The sequence below is a fragment of the Emys orbicularis genome, chromosome 2 (assembly GCF_028017835.1).
Source record: "Emys orbicularis isolate rEmyOrb1 chromosome 2, rEmyOrb1.hap1, whole genome shotgun sequence".
Lineage (NCBI taxonomy): Eukaryota > Metazoa > Chordata > Testudines > Emydidae > Emys > Emys orbicularis.
In genome coordinates this window covers 277,864,107-277,884,632 of record NC_088684.1, presented here as the reverse complement: position 1 = coordinate 277,884,632, position 20,526 = coordinate 277,864,107, and the positions used below count along the sequence as shown (strand labels likewise).

Genomic DNA, 20,526 nt, shown 5'->3' with positions numbered 1-20,526 from the left:
TCAGCACCTGTGCCATAGGTTGCCTACACCTGATATACACTGTTCTAATCCATCCACCACTCTAGGAAACACAGGACTGCAGGAGAACCCAGACCAATTTGTTCAATTGAGAGACTAGCTTCTGCCACCCTTGAAGGATGCATAGGCATAGCCTGACATGCAAAGTCACGTAAGTACATGAGACCAGGTGGCCTAGTAGCCTTAAACATACCTGGACCATGATGGTGGGGTGGCACAACTGGCAAACTGCCTGAAACCTGTCTTGAGGGCAAAAAGCCATCAATTTTGTAGAATCGAATAGCGCCCCAATAAACTCGATCCCCTGTGTTGGAATAATGAGGACTTCCCCTTGTTCAGCATGAGTATCAAATGACTGAAGAGATGGATGATGAACTGGACATGGCAAAGAACTCAAAGTTCAGATCTGCCTGGCACTAACTAATCTCCATCTAAGGGAAGATGTGAATTCCATTCCTCCTCAAGAATGCCACCACCACAACGATGTACTTGATGAATACACCTGGGGCCAAGGACAGGCCAAAAGGAAGTACTGTGTATTGATAATGTCAACTTGCCATTACAAATCTCAAACCTGTGACTTGGCAATACTGCCACGTGGAAACAGGCATCCTGTAAATCCAGGGCAGCAAACCAGTCATTGTGGTTTAGGCAGGGAAGGACTGATGCCAGGGAAACCATGCAAAATCTTATATATCTGCTTTACTTGTTGAAATTTTGAAGGTTGAGTATGGGTCTCAGATGCCCTTGGACTTGGGGATCAGAAAGTATTATGAACCCCTTTCCCTGATATTAAAGGTGGATTTCTTCAGGGGCACCTAGAGTGAGCAGAATCAGAACTTACTGAAGGAACACAGCTTTGTGAGATTGGGATGGAGAGGCTAGAGTATCCCAGTCTCTCAGTACTTAGGACCCATTTATGAGTTATGATTTCCTGAGCACTGAAAAACTAGGATAATCTGTTCCCAAAGGATTAGGGGGAGAGACAGGATGATTGCTGGTGGCTGTATTGCTATCCTTGAGGGAGAAAAAAATCTGCTGTTTCCCCAAAGATGACAGAGAACAAGCTGGTTGATTGGAGTCGGAGCTGGAGGACCTCCAGCTCTGTGACCTGTGCCTCTTCCTCAAAAAGTCATGCTGCTTCAGAGGATATCCAGGCTGAGAGTATTGTTGTTGTTATAGGGTCCTGTACTGCTATCTCTTGGGGGCTGGAGTATAGATCCCCAATTAACGAAGTGTAGCACAGGAGTGTTTAAATGAGTGCAAACTCTCATCGGTTTTGTCAGAGAACAAAAACTGACCATCAAAATTGAGGCCCTCTGTGGTTTGCTGGATGTCAGAGGCTATACCAGAGTTTTGTAACCAGAAGCCTCTTCTCATTGTTATTGCAGACGCCATTCCCCAAAAACAAGCATCTGCCACATTGAGCACCAACAGGAGTGATGTATTGGCCACCAAGTGGTCTTCTGCCAGGATGAACTCCTCCCTTGTATCTTCAGGCAGCCTATCAGTAAGCATTGCTTCCCAGTTTACAAAATTATATTTTGCTAACAGTGCCTGCTGGTTAGCTATGCACATCTGGAGAGAGGAGATGAAATAATTTATCCCCAACAAGTTAAGTCTCTTGGACTCTTTGGGAGCTGATTTGAATCTCCCTGTCACAACATCTCATTGGCAGCTGTTACCACAAGGAAATATGGGGCAGGGTAGAAATAAAAACACTCGAAGCCTTGCATTGGAATGTGATATCATTTCTCCGTGCACTTGGCTGTAAGCGCAAAGAAGGCTGGCATGTGTCACAAGGCCTTCCAGTTCCAAAAGAGCTTCATTAATAGGCAAGGCTACTCTCCCATGGGCTGCTGCCTGAACAAGGTCCAAAAGCTTGAACATGTTCTCTTGGACAAGCTCAACTTCTGTGCCTAACAATTCAGCCATCCTCCTCAATAGGTCCTGATAAGATTTAAAATCCTCTGAAACTAGGGAGGAGGAACCTGAGGCCATTGAGTCATCTAACAATGAAGACGACAGATTAACTGGGGTCAGTGGGTCCTCTTGTGGTACAACCTGCTCCTGTGGTAGTCTTGTAAGACTGGTTGCTTACAGGGGCCAGTATCTGCAGGGTCCTGCAATGTAGGTGGCACTGGCAGGTACCCAGCAAAATGGTCTGTCAATCTTCCCTACAAGTGTACTGGTGATTGAGACCTGGGAGACACCCCAGGAGTTCCAAAAGGGCCACTGCAGAAGTGTGTAAAGTATAGACAGGGAGGCATGGGTCAACAGCCCAGCAGTACCAAGTACCTGAGGAGTCCTGGCAATGTTCCATGTCCTTCTTTGAAGAGGAGGAAGAGTCCTTCTTTGATCTGGGGTGATTTCAGTCATGTTATGGATCCTCTTTTGGGGAAGCCCCGGAGAGGAAGATCAACCCCTCTTTCTCTGAGAAAAGTCTGCATCCAGGGGTCTGTCAGAGACCACTGCAGATTCTGTAGCAGTGTGAGAATCTGGGTGATCTGAAGGCCCTGGGGCTGAAGCAGGTATCCTCACCTGCTCTGCAAGGTGCTGCTTGAGATGCAGATCTCTGGAAATCTGCATCCTTTTCTTGAAAGAACGGCAGATACTACACCTCTCTTTAATGTGTTCCTTGCTGAGACACAAAAGACAATGCATGGGGTGGGTGTCACTATTTAAAATAGACACCCCACATGATGGGCACTGCTTAATGACAGGCGAGAGTGCATGCCACTGGAGCCTCACACCAAAACTAACTGACTAAAACAAATAAAACAGTAAAGAAACTAGATACTGAGCACTAACTACTAACTAACCAACTAGTAACTATGAAAAAAAAGGCAGGAATCTAACTTGCTGGCTGCATAGACAAAAAACCCTGAGGTAAACCACACACAGGGAGCTCAGACTCAAGAGATGGTTGGTGAGAAGGAACTGAGGGTGATGCCCATATATAGCCTCTGGAGGCACAGGGCATGTGCACCGTCCCAACAGGCACTGCTGCAGAACGCTCTCCAGTTCTGGCACACCAGGTGCGCAGACTATTAAGTGGAACCCACATGTGCAACCATTCGAAGAAGAATGAGAAATGTTTTACCTCCTTCTCATGCATTATAGAAGGACCAGTGGCACAAGCAGCGTATTATTACATAAATTTCAGCAACCGTCAGAAGGGCTTTTTCCCTACCCACATCCAAGTTCATAAACTTTTCAGAAAATCTTCATAATGAGCATTGCCAGAGTCTTGACAAGGATAGTATGAGTGAAAATGCCGTGCGGGATTACAGTACTGTGAGAAAACAAAACTTCGCAGCAAGGCACTGACAGCTGACATAAACAGAAATACTCTCAGTGGGTAAAAAAAGCCATGAAAATTGTACCCTCGTGAAAATTTAATTCAACATATAGTCAAGATCCTTTATTGAGGAGATTAACATCAATAGTATGACTCATCCAACTTTCTATTGTATGCTTTGCTAGTGTACTGTACGTAACTAAGGGTGGCAGAATAAACTGTGATGTGTTATTTGTGCTACATTCTACTTTGTTTTATTGTATCTGAACATACAACCTTTCCTTTTGGCCTTTGCTTTGATCACAAACATTACTTGAAAGTAATCAATAACACCAAAAAAATAAAGAAAAATGAGGATGGATAGCCTAATTAGCAATAAGGAAATAGAGGTGGGCATGTTACCAGCAGAGGAAAACAAGGAAGTTAGTACTACTGACAGAATGTAAAAATCAGGAAATAAAAACCAACAACCCATTGTAAAAATTAAGACCAAAGATACTAGAAAACCACTCAAGATAATGAGTAAAAAATACCCTTAACTGGCAATATGGCTGGTTCAGCTGCTAACAGGAATTTTACTCATCCTGAAATGAATTATAATTGACGTATTGTACAATCTTTCAGGTAAAATCCGTGTGGCATGTTGCTATGCCAGTAACAAAGTGTGCAGTTTGATCCTGTTCTTTTCATGGTAGATGTAGCCTTAGCTGATGCAGAGACAGTTAGGAGTGCTGCTGAAGGACAGGGCAAAACTGGAAATTAGAACTGCTCATGGAGCGATCTTTTGGAGCAAGTTAAGACCTTCTCTGAGTATTTCTGGACCATGTCAAGGTTCCTTCCCCACTCTGAACTCTAGGGTACAGATGTGGGGACCCACATGAAAGCCCCCTAAGCTTATTTACCAGCTTAGGTTAACAGTAAGCTGCCACCACCAAGCGTGTTCCAAATCTTAGGTAAGAGCCACTTGGAACTCTGCCTTTCCCCAAATATTTCCCAAGTCCCTAACCCCCCCTTTCCTGGGCAGATTTGACTAATTCCTCCCCCCCAAGTCCTTACCCCCCTTTTTCTGGGTAGGCTTGAGAGTATACCCTCACCAATTAGTCCTGGTGAACACAGATCCCAAAACCTTAGATCTTAAAACAATGAAAAATCAATCAGGTTCTTAAAAGAAGAATTTTAATTAAAAAAAAGGTAAAAATCATCTCTGTATAATCAGGATGGAAAATAACTTTACAGGGTAATCAGATTCAAAGAGCCCAGAGGAACCCCCTCTAGCCTTAGTTTCAAAGTTACAGCAAACAGAGGTAAACCCTCTAGCAAAAGAACATTTACAAGTTGAGAAAACAAAGATAAAACTAACACTCCTTGCCTGGCTGTTACTTACAAGTTTGAAATATGAGAGACTTGTGCAGAAAGATTTGGAGAACATGGATTGATGTCCGGTCCCTCTTAGTCCCAAGAGCGAACAACCCCCAAAACAACGAGCACACAAACAAAAGCCTCCCCCCCACCAAGATTTGAAAGTATCTTGTCCCCTTATTGGTCCTTTGGGTCAGGTGTCAGCCAGGTTACCTGAGCTTCTTAACCCTTTACAGGTAAAAGGATTTTGGTGTCTCTGGCCGGGAGGGATTTTGTTACCCCTCCCTTTATAGTTATGACAGACCATCTGTGTGATCTTGAATGAGCAAGTTTCCTTTATGTCTGTATTGAATGAAAGGGACGTGATATTCTGTACATTGCACAGGAAAGCAGTATTAACCATGCAAATGATCATCATTATAACTGACACACATGGGTTGGAAGTATGGACCTTGATAGCTACAGTAGAAAACAAAGTCTTCCCTCTAAATCTCATTATAAGAATAATAGATTGGGTAAACATTGATAAAACTAACCTGGCAGAACTGTCATAACAATGGACACACTTTAAACATTTCTACCAAATGAAGAGTTATAACTGGTTTTGTTTGTCCAGTTCTTTATGCACAATGAATACTCCAGTATTTGCCAAGGATGGGGAGAGCAGGGAGGAAGTATGACAAGCACTGAATGTGTGTACTGTATGTATCTGTTGTAGATATTTTTAAGGTGCCCATGGTTCCTAATTGCCAAGAATATTAGACAAGAGAGCTCAAACTGATATGAGAGCAAGCAGGCAGATGAACATCTGTGTGTGTTTTTGTAAGGTTCCTGAACCAGTTTTAATAGAGACATACCCCTTCCTTCCCTACCTGGTATTTAATATGCATATTCTACACCAGTCTCTTTCAATGCACTAAGCAGGAGACAGTCCACATTTCATTCATAAGATTTCCCTTAGGGGAAAATACTGCATGCCCCTTTACAAGGATAAAAGTGCAGCAGAAATGCCAACATATCTGCTAGAAGGATGGTGGGCTCCAGATAGAGAGATCATGTGCAGAGAAATCCTGTATCAAAACAAGCTCAGTGATGGCTCTCTGCACAAGAGCATGGGGATGGCAGGTAGATCATGAGCAAGTTAGATAGTGGTGGGGTCTGGCAAAGGGTCCACAGACAGTGGAGATCCACCAGTTCCAAATCCTGCAGGGAGCTGGGAGACAGTAAGTAGTCACTAGGTACCTGGCTTCCCAGTTGCCCCACATCCTACTCACAGATGAGGAAGGATTCCATCTCTCCAGCTCTTACAAAGTTGCTCTGAGCAAAGACCATTGCCTTAGGGTTTGCTTGCAAGACAATGATTTAGCACTTAATGAAGAGCAAGCTAGGATGCTGCAAGCTATACTTGTCCATTCCCATCCTCCTACTACATGCAACCAGGCATTGACCGGTGTTCACATCAGTAGGAGGCAGCTGGACAGGAAATAAATCCACAGGCTATTTTGGGGTCCTGTAAGGGTGTATCATAAATCATTCCAACATACATTTTGGAACAATTTAAAATGAAGATTAAAATTACAAAGCTTTCCTGCTTTTATCTCTGTCTCCAAAACAGATGTGTTTATTCACTTATAACACGTAAAGAAGTTTGTTCAAGTTACTGTTCTTCATTTTGTTCAAAGTTTTGTTTTGTTAATGCAGAAAACAGATTCTCCCTTTTCAGCCTTTCCATCACTTTAGAGTGAGTGTAGGGATTATCTCAAGGAAGATTCACTAATCATTACTGGAGCCATACTAGATTTAGTTGTTAAATGAAACCAGAACAGTTCAAATAAAGTACAGGAATTAATTAGGAAGTTAGGAATTTCTCCTAGTTGATGGAAAGTTAACCCCTAGCAAGTTGGGTGCCTAATGCGCTTTTATCCTGTAATGTTCTGTGATGCATTCAAATGTATGGTAAATTATTCCTCAGCCATTAATCATTTACACTAGTGCAGTGGTTCTCAAACTGTGGGTCGGGACTCCAAAGTGGGTTGTGACCCCATTTTAATGGGGTCGCCAGGGCCAGTATTAGACTTGCTGGGACCCAGGACTGAAGCTTAAGCCTGAGCTCCACTCCCACCTCGGGCAATGGGGCTCGGGCTGCAGCCCCTTCTCCCCCAACCTGGGGTGACAGGGCTTGGGCTCTGATCTTCCCCCCGCCTGGGGTCATGTAGTAACTTTATTGTCAGAAGGGGGGCCGCGGTGCAATGAAGTTTGAGAACCCCTGCCCTAGTGTGAACCATGTCTACACTTGTGGAGGCACACCAATTTCTAAAATTTCAGCATAGACAAGGTTGAAGGCACAGACATACATGGTTTGCAGAGGGGACATATCCTTCCTTTAGATGCTTCACCAAAACACTGCTACATATTCACTGGCTCAGGATGTGTTCTGCCTGGATAAGAACTGCAGGATCCGGCCTGAAACATACTGATCTAAATTTTCTGTACCACACAATACCAAAACCCACAGAAAATAATGACACTACTCTACACCACGGACTGTTGCTCCTTTGCCCCACACATTTCTTGGGTCCACTCTCATTCAATTTTTACTGTACCTCTATGCGAAAGCTTCTCTAAGATGATCCTTAGGTGCTGAAGAATGGGGGGTGAAATTTCATATTTATATACATCTATCACCGGAACCCGCTGACATCTCCCAAATGCTCCATCTGCAGAAAAAGAAGGCAAAAGGGGAAAGGAAAAGAAAAAAATAGTTCTCATTCTCTGAAAGGAAGAAACACTTGATGAGATGTGCACTTGCAATATGTCCTAATTATATACTGCAGGAACTCTTTAGAACACAGTTTTAAAAAGTCATCAAAGGATTACTGGAATTTTGAAGTAGTCATGAAGCAGTGCGTTTTCTATCAGAATAAATAATACTGGAAGAAAATTATCCTGGTAGAGGCGGGAGGGAGGATCTATTGTATATTATAAAGTTATAAGACTACACTTTAAAAAAAAAGTAATTTCAGACTTCTGGCTTCCAAATCTTTTGATGTAAGGCTTCTTTTCTGACAACTGTGTATGTGTGGGGAAATTAATGTTCAGCGTCTCAAACTTTCCAGATGAAAAGCAAAGCACACAGAAAATATAAATATTAATTTTCAGGAATTATGAGGATTTGTTGAAATATTTTTAATGTAGGAACTGTGCGCTAGGCATTGGTAAATGCATGCTGAATCCGTAATGCCCAGCAAAGGTTCATTTCAAGTAGTACCCTCTAATGAATGCAGTAAAAGACAACTGCTCACAGAACAATGATATATTAATGGAGCCTAATTTATTTAGCTCCATTCTATTTGTCTAAAATGACAAGACTCTTCTCATCAATGTCTTTTCAAATCACACCTTCTAATTAATTTAGGTCCTAATTAGTCTTTATTTAGAGAATTGTTCATTTTGAGACGAGCTTCCTGTGTATGTGTGGGAGGAAGGGGGGAGTTCAAACCTTCAAATTACCTTTCTCTCGTTCATATAAAAGACTAATTCAGAGTGTTGGTGCTTCACATACACTCTGACCATCTGCAGTTTTAGGTTTCAGAGAAAAAAAGTGGTTTCATTTATTGTTCAGTACAGTTTTGCTTTACAGAGTGATCCAAAGGAAGCCATTCAGATGCAACACATTTAATTAGAAAAATATTCTGCATAGTGCTGGTTTTAACTCAGTAATTACTGCACATCTGATATCACATTTGTGTTTAAAAAGAACAGCTTCATCTGATTAGCAAAAAACAATATCAGGTATTAATTTGCAAGCATCCATTCACATCTATGGAACTTTGCAGAATCAAAAGAATAGAGAGAGAAGCAACTGGCCCAGTTGCTCTCAAAAGATGAATAATGCTTATATGACAGTCTAGAAAACAAGCAAGTATGTGGCATAGAAGAAATAATGTAGTATTACCTTCATTATTCCATGTAAATAACTAATTGAAATTAACTGAAATTTATTTTCCAGTGTCCTTTTCAACCCTCCCTAACCCAAAAATGCCAAATAGGATTAATCCACATTAAAAATTCACCTTCTTGTTCAATTTTTATTTCTCAAAATTATTTTTTAAACTCAAATTTCAACAGGAAGGCGCATAAACAGGTATGACGTCTGGATCTCACTTTGAAATCCTGATGCAGTTTGAAATAGTCACAGTATCAAACTTCTTTAAAAACATAAGAACATAAGAAAGGCCGTACCGGGTCAGACCAAAGGTCCATCTAGCCCAGTATCCTGTCTACCGACAGTGGCCAATGCCAGGTGCTCCAGAGGGAGTGAACCTAACAGGCAATGATCAAGTGATCTCTCTCCTGCCATCCATCTCCACCCTCTGACAGACAGAGGCTAGGGACACCATTCCTTATCCGTCCTGGCTAATAGCCATTAATGGACTTAACCACCATGAATTTATCCAGTTCTCTTTTAAACTCTGTTATAGTCCTAGCCTTCACAACCTCCTCAGGTAAGGAGTTCCACAAGTTGACTGTGCGCTGCGTGAAGAACTTCCTTTTATTTGTTTTAAAGCTGCTGCCTATTAATTTCATTTGATGACCCCTAGTTCTTGTATTATGGGAATAAGTAAAGAACTTTTCCTTATCCACTTTCTCCACATCACTCATGATTTTATATACCTCTATCATATCCCCCCTTAGTTTCCTCTTTTCCAAGCTGAAGAGTCCTAGCCTCTTTAATCTCTCCTCATATGGGACCCGTTCCAAACCCTTAATCATTTTAGTTGCCCTTTTCTGAACCTTTTCTAGTGCCAGTATATCTTTTTTGAGATGAGGAGACCACATCTGTACGCAGTATTCGAGATGAAGGCGTACCATCGATTTATATAAGGGCAATAATATATTCTCAGTCTTATTCTCTATCCCCTTTTTAATGATTCCTAACATCCTGTTTGCTTTTTTGACCGCCTCTGCACACTGCGTGGACATTTTCAGAGAACTATCCACGATGACTCCAAGATCTTTTTCCTGACTTCTTGTAGCTAAATTAGCCCCCATCATATTGTATGTATAGTTGGGGTTATTTTTTCCAATATGCATTACTTTACATTTATCCACATTAAATTTCATTTGCCATTTTGTTGCCCAATCACTTAGTTTTGTGAGATCTTTTTGAAGTTCTTCACAGTCTGCTTTGGTCTTAACTATCTTTACCAGTTTAGTATCATCTGCAAACTTTGCCACCTCACTGTTTACCCCTTTCTCCAGATCATTTATGAATAAGTTGAATAGGATCGGTCCAAGGACTGACCCTTGGGGAACACCACTAGTTACCCCTCTCCATTCTGAGAATTTACCATTAATTCCTACCCTTTGTTCCCTGTCTTTTAACCAGTTCTCAATCCATGAAAGGACCTTCCCTTTTATCCCATGGCAGCTTAATTTACATAAGAGCCTTTGGTGAGGGACCTTGTCAAAGGCTTTCTGGAAATCTAAGTACACTATGTCCACTGGATCCCCCTTGTCCACATGTTTGTTGACCCCTTCAAAGAATTCTAATAGATTAGTAAGACACGATTTCCCTTTACAGAAACCATGTTGACTATTGCTCAACAGTTTATGTTTTTCTTTGTGTCGGACAATTTTATTCTTAACTATTGTTTCGACTAATTTGCCTGGTACAGACGTTAGACTTACCGGTCTGTAATTGCCGGGATCACCTCTAGAGCCCTTTTTAAATATTGGCGTTACATTAGCTAACTTCCAGTCATTGGGTACAGAAGCTGATTTAAAGGACAGGTTACAAACCTTAGTTAACAGTTCCGCAACTTCACATTTGAGTTCTTTTCACATTCAGAACTCTTGGGTGAATGCCATCTGGTCCCGGTGACTTGTTAATGTTAAGTTTATCAATTAATTCCAAAAACTCCTCTCGTGATACTTCAATCCGTGACAGTTCCTCAGATTTGTCACCTACAAAAGCCAGCTCAGGTTTGGGAATCTCCCTAACATCCTCAGCCGTGAAGACTGAAGCAAAGAATCCATTTAGTTTCTCCGCAATGACTTTATCGTCTTTAAGCGCTCCTTTTGTATCTCGATCATCAAGGGGCCCCACTGGTTGTTTAGCAGGCTTCCTGCTTCTGATATACTTAAAAACATTTTGTTATTACCTTTGGAGTTTTTGGCTAGCCGTTCTTCAAACTCCTCTTTGGCTTTTCTTATTACATTCTTGCACTTAATTTCATAGAATCATAGAATCATAGAATATCAGGGTTGGAAGGGACCTCAGGAGGTCATCTAGTCCAACCCCCTGCTCAAAGCAGGACCAATTCCCAACTAAATCATCCCAGCCAGGGCTTTGTCAAGCCGGGCCTTAAAAACGTCCAAGGAAGGAGATTCCACCACCTCCCTAGGTAACGCATTCCAGTGCTTCACCACCCTCCTAGTGAAATAGTGTTTCCTAATATCCAACCTAGACCTCCCTCACTGCAACTTGAGACCATTGCTCCTTGTTCTGTCATCTGCCACCACTGAGAACAGCCGAGCTCCATCCTCTTTGGAACCCCCGTTCAGGTAGTTGAAAGCAACTATCAAATCCCCCCTCATTCTTCTGTTCTGGAGACTAAACAATCCCAGTTCCCTCAGCCTCTCCTCATAAGTCATGTGCTCTAGACCCCTAATCATTTTTGTTGCCCTCCGCTGGACTCTTTCCAATTTTTCCACATCCTTCTTGTAGTGTGGGGCCCAAAACTGGACACAGTACTCCAGATGAGGCCTCACCAATGTCGAATAAAGGGGAACGATCACGTCCCTCGATCTGCTGGCAATGCCCCTACTTATACAGCCCAAAATGCCGTTAGCCTTCTTGGCAACAAGGGCACACTGTTGACTCATATCCAGCTTCTCGTCCACTGTGACCCCTAGGTCCTTTTCTGCAGAACTGCTACCTAGCCATTCGGTCCCTAGTCTGTAGCAGTGCATGGGATTCTTCCATCCTAAGTGCAGGACTCTGCACTTGTCCTTGTCAAACCTCATCAGGTTTTTTTTGGCCCAATTTGTCTAGGTCTCTCTGTATCTGATCCCTACCCTCTAGTGTATCTACCATGCCTCCCAGTTTAGTGTCATCTGCAAACTTGCTGAGAATGCAGTCCACACCATCCTCCAGATCATTAATAAAGATATTAAACAAAACCGGCCCCAGGACCGACCCTTGGGGCACTCTGCTTGAAACCGGCTGCCAACTAGACATGGAGCCATTGATCACTATCCATTGAGCCCGACGATCTAGCCAGCTTTCTATCCACCTTACAGTCCATTCATCCAGCCCATACTTCTTTAACTTGGCGGCAAGAATACTGTGGGAGACTGTATCAAAAGCTTTGCTAAAGTCAAGGAATAACATGTCCACTGCTTTCCCCTCATCCACAGAGCCAGTTATCTCATCATAGAAGGCAATTAGGTTAGTCAGGCACGACTTCCCCTTGGTGAATCCATGCTGACTGTTCCTGATCACTTTCCTCTCCTCTAAGTGCTTCAGAGTTGATTCCCTGAGGACCTGCTCCATGATTTTTCCAGGGACTGAGGTGAGGCTGACTGGCCTGTAGTTCCCCGGATCCACCTCCTTCCCTTTTTTAAAGATGGGCACTACATTAGCCTTTTTCCAGTCATCCGGGACCTCCCCTGATCGCCATGAGTTTTCAAAAATAATGGCCAATGGCTCTGCAATCACATCTGCCAACTCCTTTAGCACCCTCGGATGCAGTGCATCCGGTCCCATGGACTTGTGCTCGTCCAGTTTTTCTAAATAGTCCCGAACCACTTCTTTCTCCACAGAGGGCTGGTCACCTTCTCCCCATACTGTGCTGCCCAGTGCAGTAGTCTGGGAGCTGACCTTGTTCGTGAAGACAGAGGCGAAAAAATCATTGAGTACATTAGCTTTTTCCACATTCTCGGTCACTAGGTTGCCCCCCTCATTCAGTAAGGGGCCCACACTTTCCTTGACTTTCTTCTTGTTGCTAACATACCTGAAGAAACCCTTCTTATTTACTCTTAACATCTCTTGCTAGCTGCAACTCCAAGTGTGATTTGGCCTTCCTGATTTCACTCCTGCATGCCTGAGCAATATTTTTATACTCCTCCCTGGTCATTTGTCCAATCTTCCACTTCTTGTAAGCTTCTTTTTTGCGTTTAAGATCAGCAAGGATTTCACTGTTTAGCCAAGCTGGTCGCCTGCCATATTTACTGTTCTTTCTACACATCGGGATGGTTTGTTCCTGCAACCGCAATAAGGATTCTTTAAAATACAGCCAGCTCTCCTGGACCCCTTTGCCCTTCACATTATTCTCCCAGGGGATCCTGCCCATCTGTTCCCTGAGGGAGTCAAATTTGGCAGTGTTTATGCTCCTTTCTATTTGCCTCACTAGGATTTGACTTCCACTTTTTAAAGGAAGTCTTTTTATCTCTCACTGCTTCTTTTACATGGTTGTTAAGCCACGGTGGCTCTTTTTTAGTTCTTTTACTGTGTTTCTTAATTTGGGGTATACATTGAAGTTGGGCCTCTATTATGGTGTCTTTAAAAAGCGCCCATGCAGCTTGCAGGGATTTCACTTTAGTCACTGTACTTTTTAACTTCTGTTTAACTAACCCCCTCATTTTTGCATAGTTCCCCCTTTTGAAATTAAATGCCAGTGTTGGGCTGTTGAGATGTTCTTCCCACCACAGGGATGTTGAATGCTATTGTATTATGGTCACTATTTCCAAGCGGTCCTGTTATAGTTACCTCTTGGACCAGCTCCTGTGCTCCACTCAGGACTAAATCTAGAGTTGCCTCTCCCCTTGTGGGTTCCCGTACCAGCTGCTCCATGAAGCAGTCATTTAAAGTATCGAGAAATTTTATCTCTGCATTTCGTCCTGAAGTGAAATGTTCCCAGTCAATATGGGGATAATTGAAATCCCCCACTATTACTGAGTTCTTAATTTTGATAGCCTCTCTAATTTCCCTTAGCATTTCATCATCACTATCACCATCCTGGTCAGGTGGTCGATAATAGATCCCTACTGTTATATTCTTATTAGAGCATGAAATTTCTGTCCATAGAGATTCTATGGAACATGTGGATTTGCTTAAGATTTTTACTTCATTTGATTGTACATTTTCTTTCACATATAGTGCCACTCCCCCTCCCCGCACGACCTGTTCTGTCCTTCCGATATATTTTGTTCCCCGGAATGATTGTGTCCCATTGATTGCTCTCAGTCCACCAGGTTTCTGTGATGCCTATTATATCAATATCCTCCTTTATCACAAGGCACTCTAGTTCACCCATCTTATTATTTAGACTTCTAGCATTTGTGTACAAGCACTTTAAAAACTTGTCACTGTTTATTTGTCTGCCCTTTTCTGATGTGTCAGATTCTTTTTTATGTGAATGTTTCTCGTCTGATCTGGCCCCTACTTTATCCTCTTCCATCCTCTGCTCCTGACTGTAACCTGGAGATTCTCTATCATTAGACTCTCCCCTAAGAGAAGTCTCTGTCCGATCCACATGCTCCTCTGCAGCAGTCAGCTTTCCCCCATCTCCTAGTTTAAAAACTGCTCTGCAACCTTTTTAATGTTTAGTGCCAGCAGTCTGGTTCCACTTTGGTTTAGGGGGAGCCCATCCTTCCTGTATAGGCTCCCCCCATTCCAGAAGTTTCCCCAGTTCCTAATGAATGTAAACCCCTCCTCTCTACACCATCGTCTCATCCACGCATTGAGACTCTGAAGCTCTGCCTGCCTACCTGGCCCTGCGCGTGGAACTGGGAGCATTTCTGAGAATGCCACCATAGAGGTCCTGGATTTCAGTCTCTTCCCTAGCAGCCTAAATTTGGCCTCTAGGACATCTCTGCTACCCTTCCCTATGTCATTGGTACCTACATGTACCATGACCACCGGCTCCTCCCCAGCACTACACATAAGTCTGTTTAGATGCCGTGAGAGATCCGCAACCTTCGCACCAGGCAGACAAGTCACCATACGGTTCTCCCGGTCATCACAAACCCAGCTATCTACGTTTCTAATGATCGACTCTCCCAATGAAATCAAGAATTATCAATTTATAGTAAATACATTATGATCAAATAAGGCTTTGATTCATCAAGGAGCTTAAGCATGTGCCTATCTTCAAGAACACGGATAGTCTCATCGAAGTCAACAGGATTATTCACATGGTAAAGGTTAGCATGTGCTTAAATACCTTGCTGAATTGAGGCATGAAACCTCAAGTGGTTACAAATAACTAGGCTACAAATCTCAATGGTTTAGAATTAAGAAACCCACATTAAATAATTCAAACAATTAAGGTATTGGGAGTATTTTATTCTATGTTAGTTTTAAATTCATCTGAATAAAAAATTTTTAACCTGAGTCTAGAATCTAGAACATACTTTGTATTTAATTCCAATTACACCATTTTTACATACTATTTTAAGAGTCGTCGTCTGAAAAGCTATTTCTTCTGCAAGTTCTAGAATTTAAAAGTTTACTTGATACACTTATCTCTTTCTAAACTTGCATTTGGGCTGGCAACTTTCATGCAAAGTCTTCAGCTTGATGCCACTGGAAACAATGAAGATAGTCAAACTCGAAAATTAAGGATTAGGTCAAAAGTCTGATCTGAGTTATGCGCCAAGAACCTAAATGAAGTTATAGGAACAGCATAGGCAAGATATCTGAATCAGCTAATTATTTGGTCCTTACACTTGAAATGCTGACATAATACGAAATAAAGGGGTACTACTGGGTGCCACTGGAACCAGAACTTCCATTAATTACAACAGTAGAAGAGAGATGGGAAGAGAATGACATGCTACTAACTATAGCTGGTAAATGGCATCTCTAAAAAGGCTCCCTCTGAAGCATGGCACACCCATTTTTGTGGCATTATGATCTTTACCTGCTACTGCCTGTTACATTGGTCTGTAAGCACCTTTCCAGGTCAATTGTACCTATCTACTTCCAGATGTCGTAATAAGTTATTCTATTGTGTTAGTATAAGAGCTCCCTCTAGAGTGGCAAAGTTACTACACTTGTGTAATAAATGCTAAATTGTAACAACAATGGGAAACTACTTGAAGTTGTGATTAAATGCAAACAAAATGGGAAAGACCTTCAGAGTTAAATTTTAAGGAATTTTTTTTATGTATGATGGATAAAGTTCAAAGCATGAATTGTGATTTAATAAATACAGAGTTAAAGGAAAAACACTGTAGGCTTATAACACCAATGTGTTTATAAAAAATTTTGCTAAAAAATTGTACCCCAAGAAATAACGCAACTCAGGAAAGACATCCACTCCACACACATGCCAGAATGAGGAAACATTGAGACAACAAATCAATATAAACATATGGTTATCATTTAAATAGTATAATTTGTCAAGCATTGCCACTAGTAGTATCCCTTTATCATCGTAAAAACAACGAGGAATCCGGTGGCACCTTAAAGACTAACAGATTTATCTGGGCAAATAAATCTGTTAGTCTTTAAGGTGCCACCGGACTCCTTGTTGTTTTTGTGGATACAGACTAACACGGCTACCCCATGGTATTTATCATTGTAATTTCCCCCTATACTTATATCAGGAATATCTGTGTTAAATGCATGACACATGTTGATTTTTAGGTGACTTCTACTTCCAGAGGAATGATTCGATCCAAATAGATAGAGAGATGCTTTCTATTGTATTTAGTTGTGAAAGATTTCACTAGGAACTGAACATAAACTCGTAAAAGCCATTGTTTAAAAGCCATGGTCTAGAACAACTCTTAGAATACAAAGACTGCTGCTGAGATTACTAAAGTACCAAATTAACCTAAGTCATACACCAGATAAGATCTTTGTTATGGCAGATGCGCTATCTAGGGCACATTTTTTCGGAGCATAGAATAGCATGGAATATGATATAGAAACACAAGTACATATGCTTACCGAACACCTACCATCCTCTCTTGATAAAATACAGAAGGTGACACACGAAATTGTGATCATGACAAACTACAAGTTCTGGAGTGATGACTCTTGAGGAAAGGCAGGAGGCAAAGGGAGAAATCTCATCCCTAGCTCATTATTACTGGTCTGTTTATGATGAATTAGTGTACATTGGTGATGCAATTCTTACAGAAAAATGGAGGTTCCATTCACCACTGAGGAAAGAAATGCTACGTTGCATTCATGAGAGAGATCTGGGTACTGAATTATGTGAAAGGGCCAGAAAAATCAGAACTTGTGATATGGTTTTGAAATGTTATTTGTGTTAAAATGTTTCAATCACAATAAGCTAAACAATCATCATCACAGTCTCACCAGGTACCAAAAAAAGCTTTTGGCAAAATCTACTGAGTGACCTTTTTCCCCTTGAAGGCAAATCTATTTAGTGGCAGCTGACTCATTCAGTTTATTTTAAGCAAAGTCTCCTAAAATATACCCTGAGTGAAATAATGATGCACCATGTGAATTTTTTCTTCACAAAATGTAAGCAATTCTTGATTAAGTGTTTTTAGATGATTATCTGCTATATACCCATGTGAAGTTCAAAGCTTTTGTAGAGCATTCGAGTTCTGAGCTTGTTACACTGAGCCTAAAGTAACCAAGGTAAAATGAGCTATCAGTAAAAACTGTTCAAACCATCTAAAACATACTCAAAAACACAAGAGATGGATTAATCAGGTTCCTTCTTTGACTATCCTTGTGTACAGAAATACATCCCAAGAAGCCATCCTGAAATCACTCTTCACTTACTAACGGCTAGACAGCTAAATATTGTAATTAGTTAAATCAAACACTGAGTCTCTTAAGATGATGAGAGTTCATAAATAGATGTAGTAAAGCAATTATGACAGGTTTTTGCACACAGGATTCTGTATAGCACCAGTAAAACTGACCAAAGTATTGTTACATCCGCTTCACTGCTGCTGAGCAAAGCTATGGGCATGAGCAGAGGCCCTGGAGTTGTCAGTCTGTGTCTATCCCTTATGTAGGGCCCTACCAAATTCTACGTCCATTTTGGTTAATTTCATCGTCATCGGATTTTAAAAATCATAAATTTCATGATTTCAGCTATTTAAATCTGAAATGTCAGTGTTGTAATTGTAGGTGTCCTCACCCAAAAAGGAGTTGTGTGGGGATTGCAAGGTTATTGTAGGTGGGTTTGTGGAACTGGTACCCTTACTTCTGTGCTGCTGCTGGCGGCGGCGCTGCCTTCAGAGGTGGGCAGCTGGAGAGCAGCGGCTGCTGGCCAGGAGCTTAGCTCTGAAGGCAGAGCCACCGCCAGGAACAACGCAGAGGTAAGGATGGCATGGTATGGTTGTGCCACCCTTACTTCTGCACTGCTGCTGGCGGGGCACTGCCTTCAGAGCTGGGTGCCTAGCCAGCTCTCTGGCCACTCAGCCCTGAAGGCAGCACAGAAATGAGGGTGGCAATAACACAACAAAAATAATCTTTGGACCCCCCTGCAACTTCCTTTTGGGCCAAGACCCCCAATTTGAGAAATGCTGTTCTCCCTCATGAAATCTTTATAGTATATGTAAAAGCACAAAAAAGACCAGATTTCATAGGTGGGGGGAGACCAGATTTCACAGTCCGTGACGCGTATTTCATGGCCATGAATTTGGTAAGGCCCTATCCTTATGCCTTCATTTGACTGAAAAGCTTACATTCCTCAGTAATTGATTACTTAGGTCTCCATGGCCAGCAAGGCAATACCCATATCGTACTGACAAGTGAGTGAATTTTGCAAGCCCTAAAATCAAGCACTTCATTGTACACGTGAAGCAATTCCTTCAGCTGTTATGCCTGTAGTGGTCAGGCAATTAGAAGGCCTTCCAGATAGAGTGATTAATGCAGTTAGAATGTATAAGTGGACCAAGGCCCATAACTTCCTTACTATAATTATCTGATGTTATAAAGTTATAATATGTGTAAAACTGAAGTTTGTACCTGTGTATTATTTACAGTAGATACACCTAAATACACAAAACTATATACAGTTATGTTATGCATCTGACAAGAAGTATTTATCAACTTAATTATCTCACCTGCACTCTGTCCATTAATCGAAGGACTTATTCTACCACTACAAACCTTCAAGCAGTTTCAAACAGCTGCCATTTTTTAGTAATTTGTTTTTGTTTTTTCCCCCCTAAATGTGGAATTTCCCCCAAAATTTACTGGATATTGTTGCAGGGACATTAATGTTCAATCCTGGACTAAAGATAAACCAAAGGCCTGATATCACATGACCCTACATGGTTAGAAACAGAACATTTATACAACTGGAAAGGGGAGATCATTAGACTTCCACTGGAACACACAGTACCTGCTTCTAGACATGGAAGTCTCAAGATATTGGACTTTAAGGTCATGAATTTTCTATGCAGAGAACAGCTATTATAGGAAACTTATTGACATTATTAAAATATATATTATTTTTCTCTCCCTTTTGAGTTCTGTACAGTAATGTGCATGTTTTCAAAGCTGTTTAAAAAAGGACTCAATTATGATTTCTAGAACAGTACATTAACCGTCAATGGCTTTTTATTTCAGAAGACAGAGAACCTACAATCCATATTCAAGATTTACAAGCATGGTACACAGTAAACAACATTCTTATAATGTTCCATTTATTAAAAACATTTTGTTCTATAGAGAACAAAACATATTTTGTACATCCATTTTTAAGTACACTTCGCAAGAGAGGTGCATCTAACACCGATTAAACAATAATAGGTTCTACATTGGTATCCCCCATGCAATGTTTCGAAAATTTAAACCATGATTTGAAAAAGAAAATGCTTAAAAGTCTCATACCAATACTTCTTCAGAATAACTCATGATAACAATCTCCAAAGCTGCCTGCCGTACCTGCAAAATTTTAACATACAGTGCTCTCCAGAGAACGCTGACTTCCTACGAGCACCTTTCCATGTTAAACTTTTAAAACTGGTTTATCATTTTACTCTGCTTTTTCTAGGTTCAGCCTCGTGAAGCCTCAATAGTCCTGTTTTACTTCTATTTCTGAACAGCAAGAGTGGCACCTAGTGGACAGCTTCACCCCCAGGGCTCAATTCTGATGTCAGGCTTGTAGGTGAATATTGCAGAATAGCTGGTATACTAAGCTACTTGAGATACATGTGGCATTTTATCTGACATCTATAGGTATCCATTTACCCAGATCCAAACCTTCACTAATGTGTATGGTAGACAGACTTGTGAAACAGTGTTTAATGTAGCTATGTGATTTTCAAAAAAATTAAAAATTAAAAAACTATGTACAATATTGCTGATAACTTCATATTTGTTGAAAGAGACAACATTGGTTGATCGAAAAAAGGAGGATGGTATGAAGAAAACTGTGGCCCATTCACCCACTGACTGCTTTTCTAAGACTTCCTACAAGTTGTATACATTGCTAATTGCATTGTTTGTTTGTTAAAACAGTATTTAACAGGGATCTGACTTTGCTATCAAATCAATGGCATAATGTATTGCAATAAAAGTAAAATCACCCACCTTAGAAACAGTCAATAACAGAAGGTCAATAACAGCCAAAAATATTTTTTCTGTGTTAAAAACATATATGGATTTAGAGGAATCACTGAGGCAAATAATGCTACCATAAAAAGAATCCTAAATCTCTGAGAAAAAGCCATATTCCTCAAATACCACAAATGTCCACCCCTCCAATATATTCCAAACCAGAACTTTTTTGGGGGGGGGGCGGGTTGGTCTACACTTTGAATGGTATTTTATTTGTTTTCTCCTTTCCAACATCACAAGTGGCTTAGTTCAGCTCCTATTCACATTGAAATTGTTGCTG

At 41.2% G+C, this 20,526-nt stretch overlaps 1 protein-coding gene across 1 annotated transcript in view; it reads right to left on the bottom strand.

Annotated features, from left to right (window-relative positions):
- The window catches only part of PTPRN2 (protein tyrosine phosphatase receptor type N2), a 959,094-nt gene that overhangs the window by 697,015 nt on the left and 241,553 nt on the right, over positions 1–20,526 (bottom strand). The window contains exon 3 of the mRNA XM_065400104.1: positions 7,282–7,395. Coding sequence (XP_065256176.1) covers positions 7,282–7,395 — 114 coding nt within the window. The remainder of the gene's footprint in view (positions 1–7,281; positions 7,396–20,526) is intronic.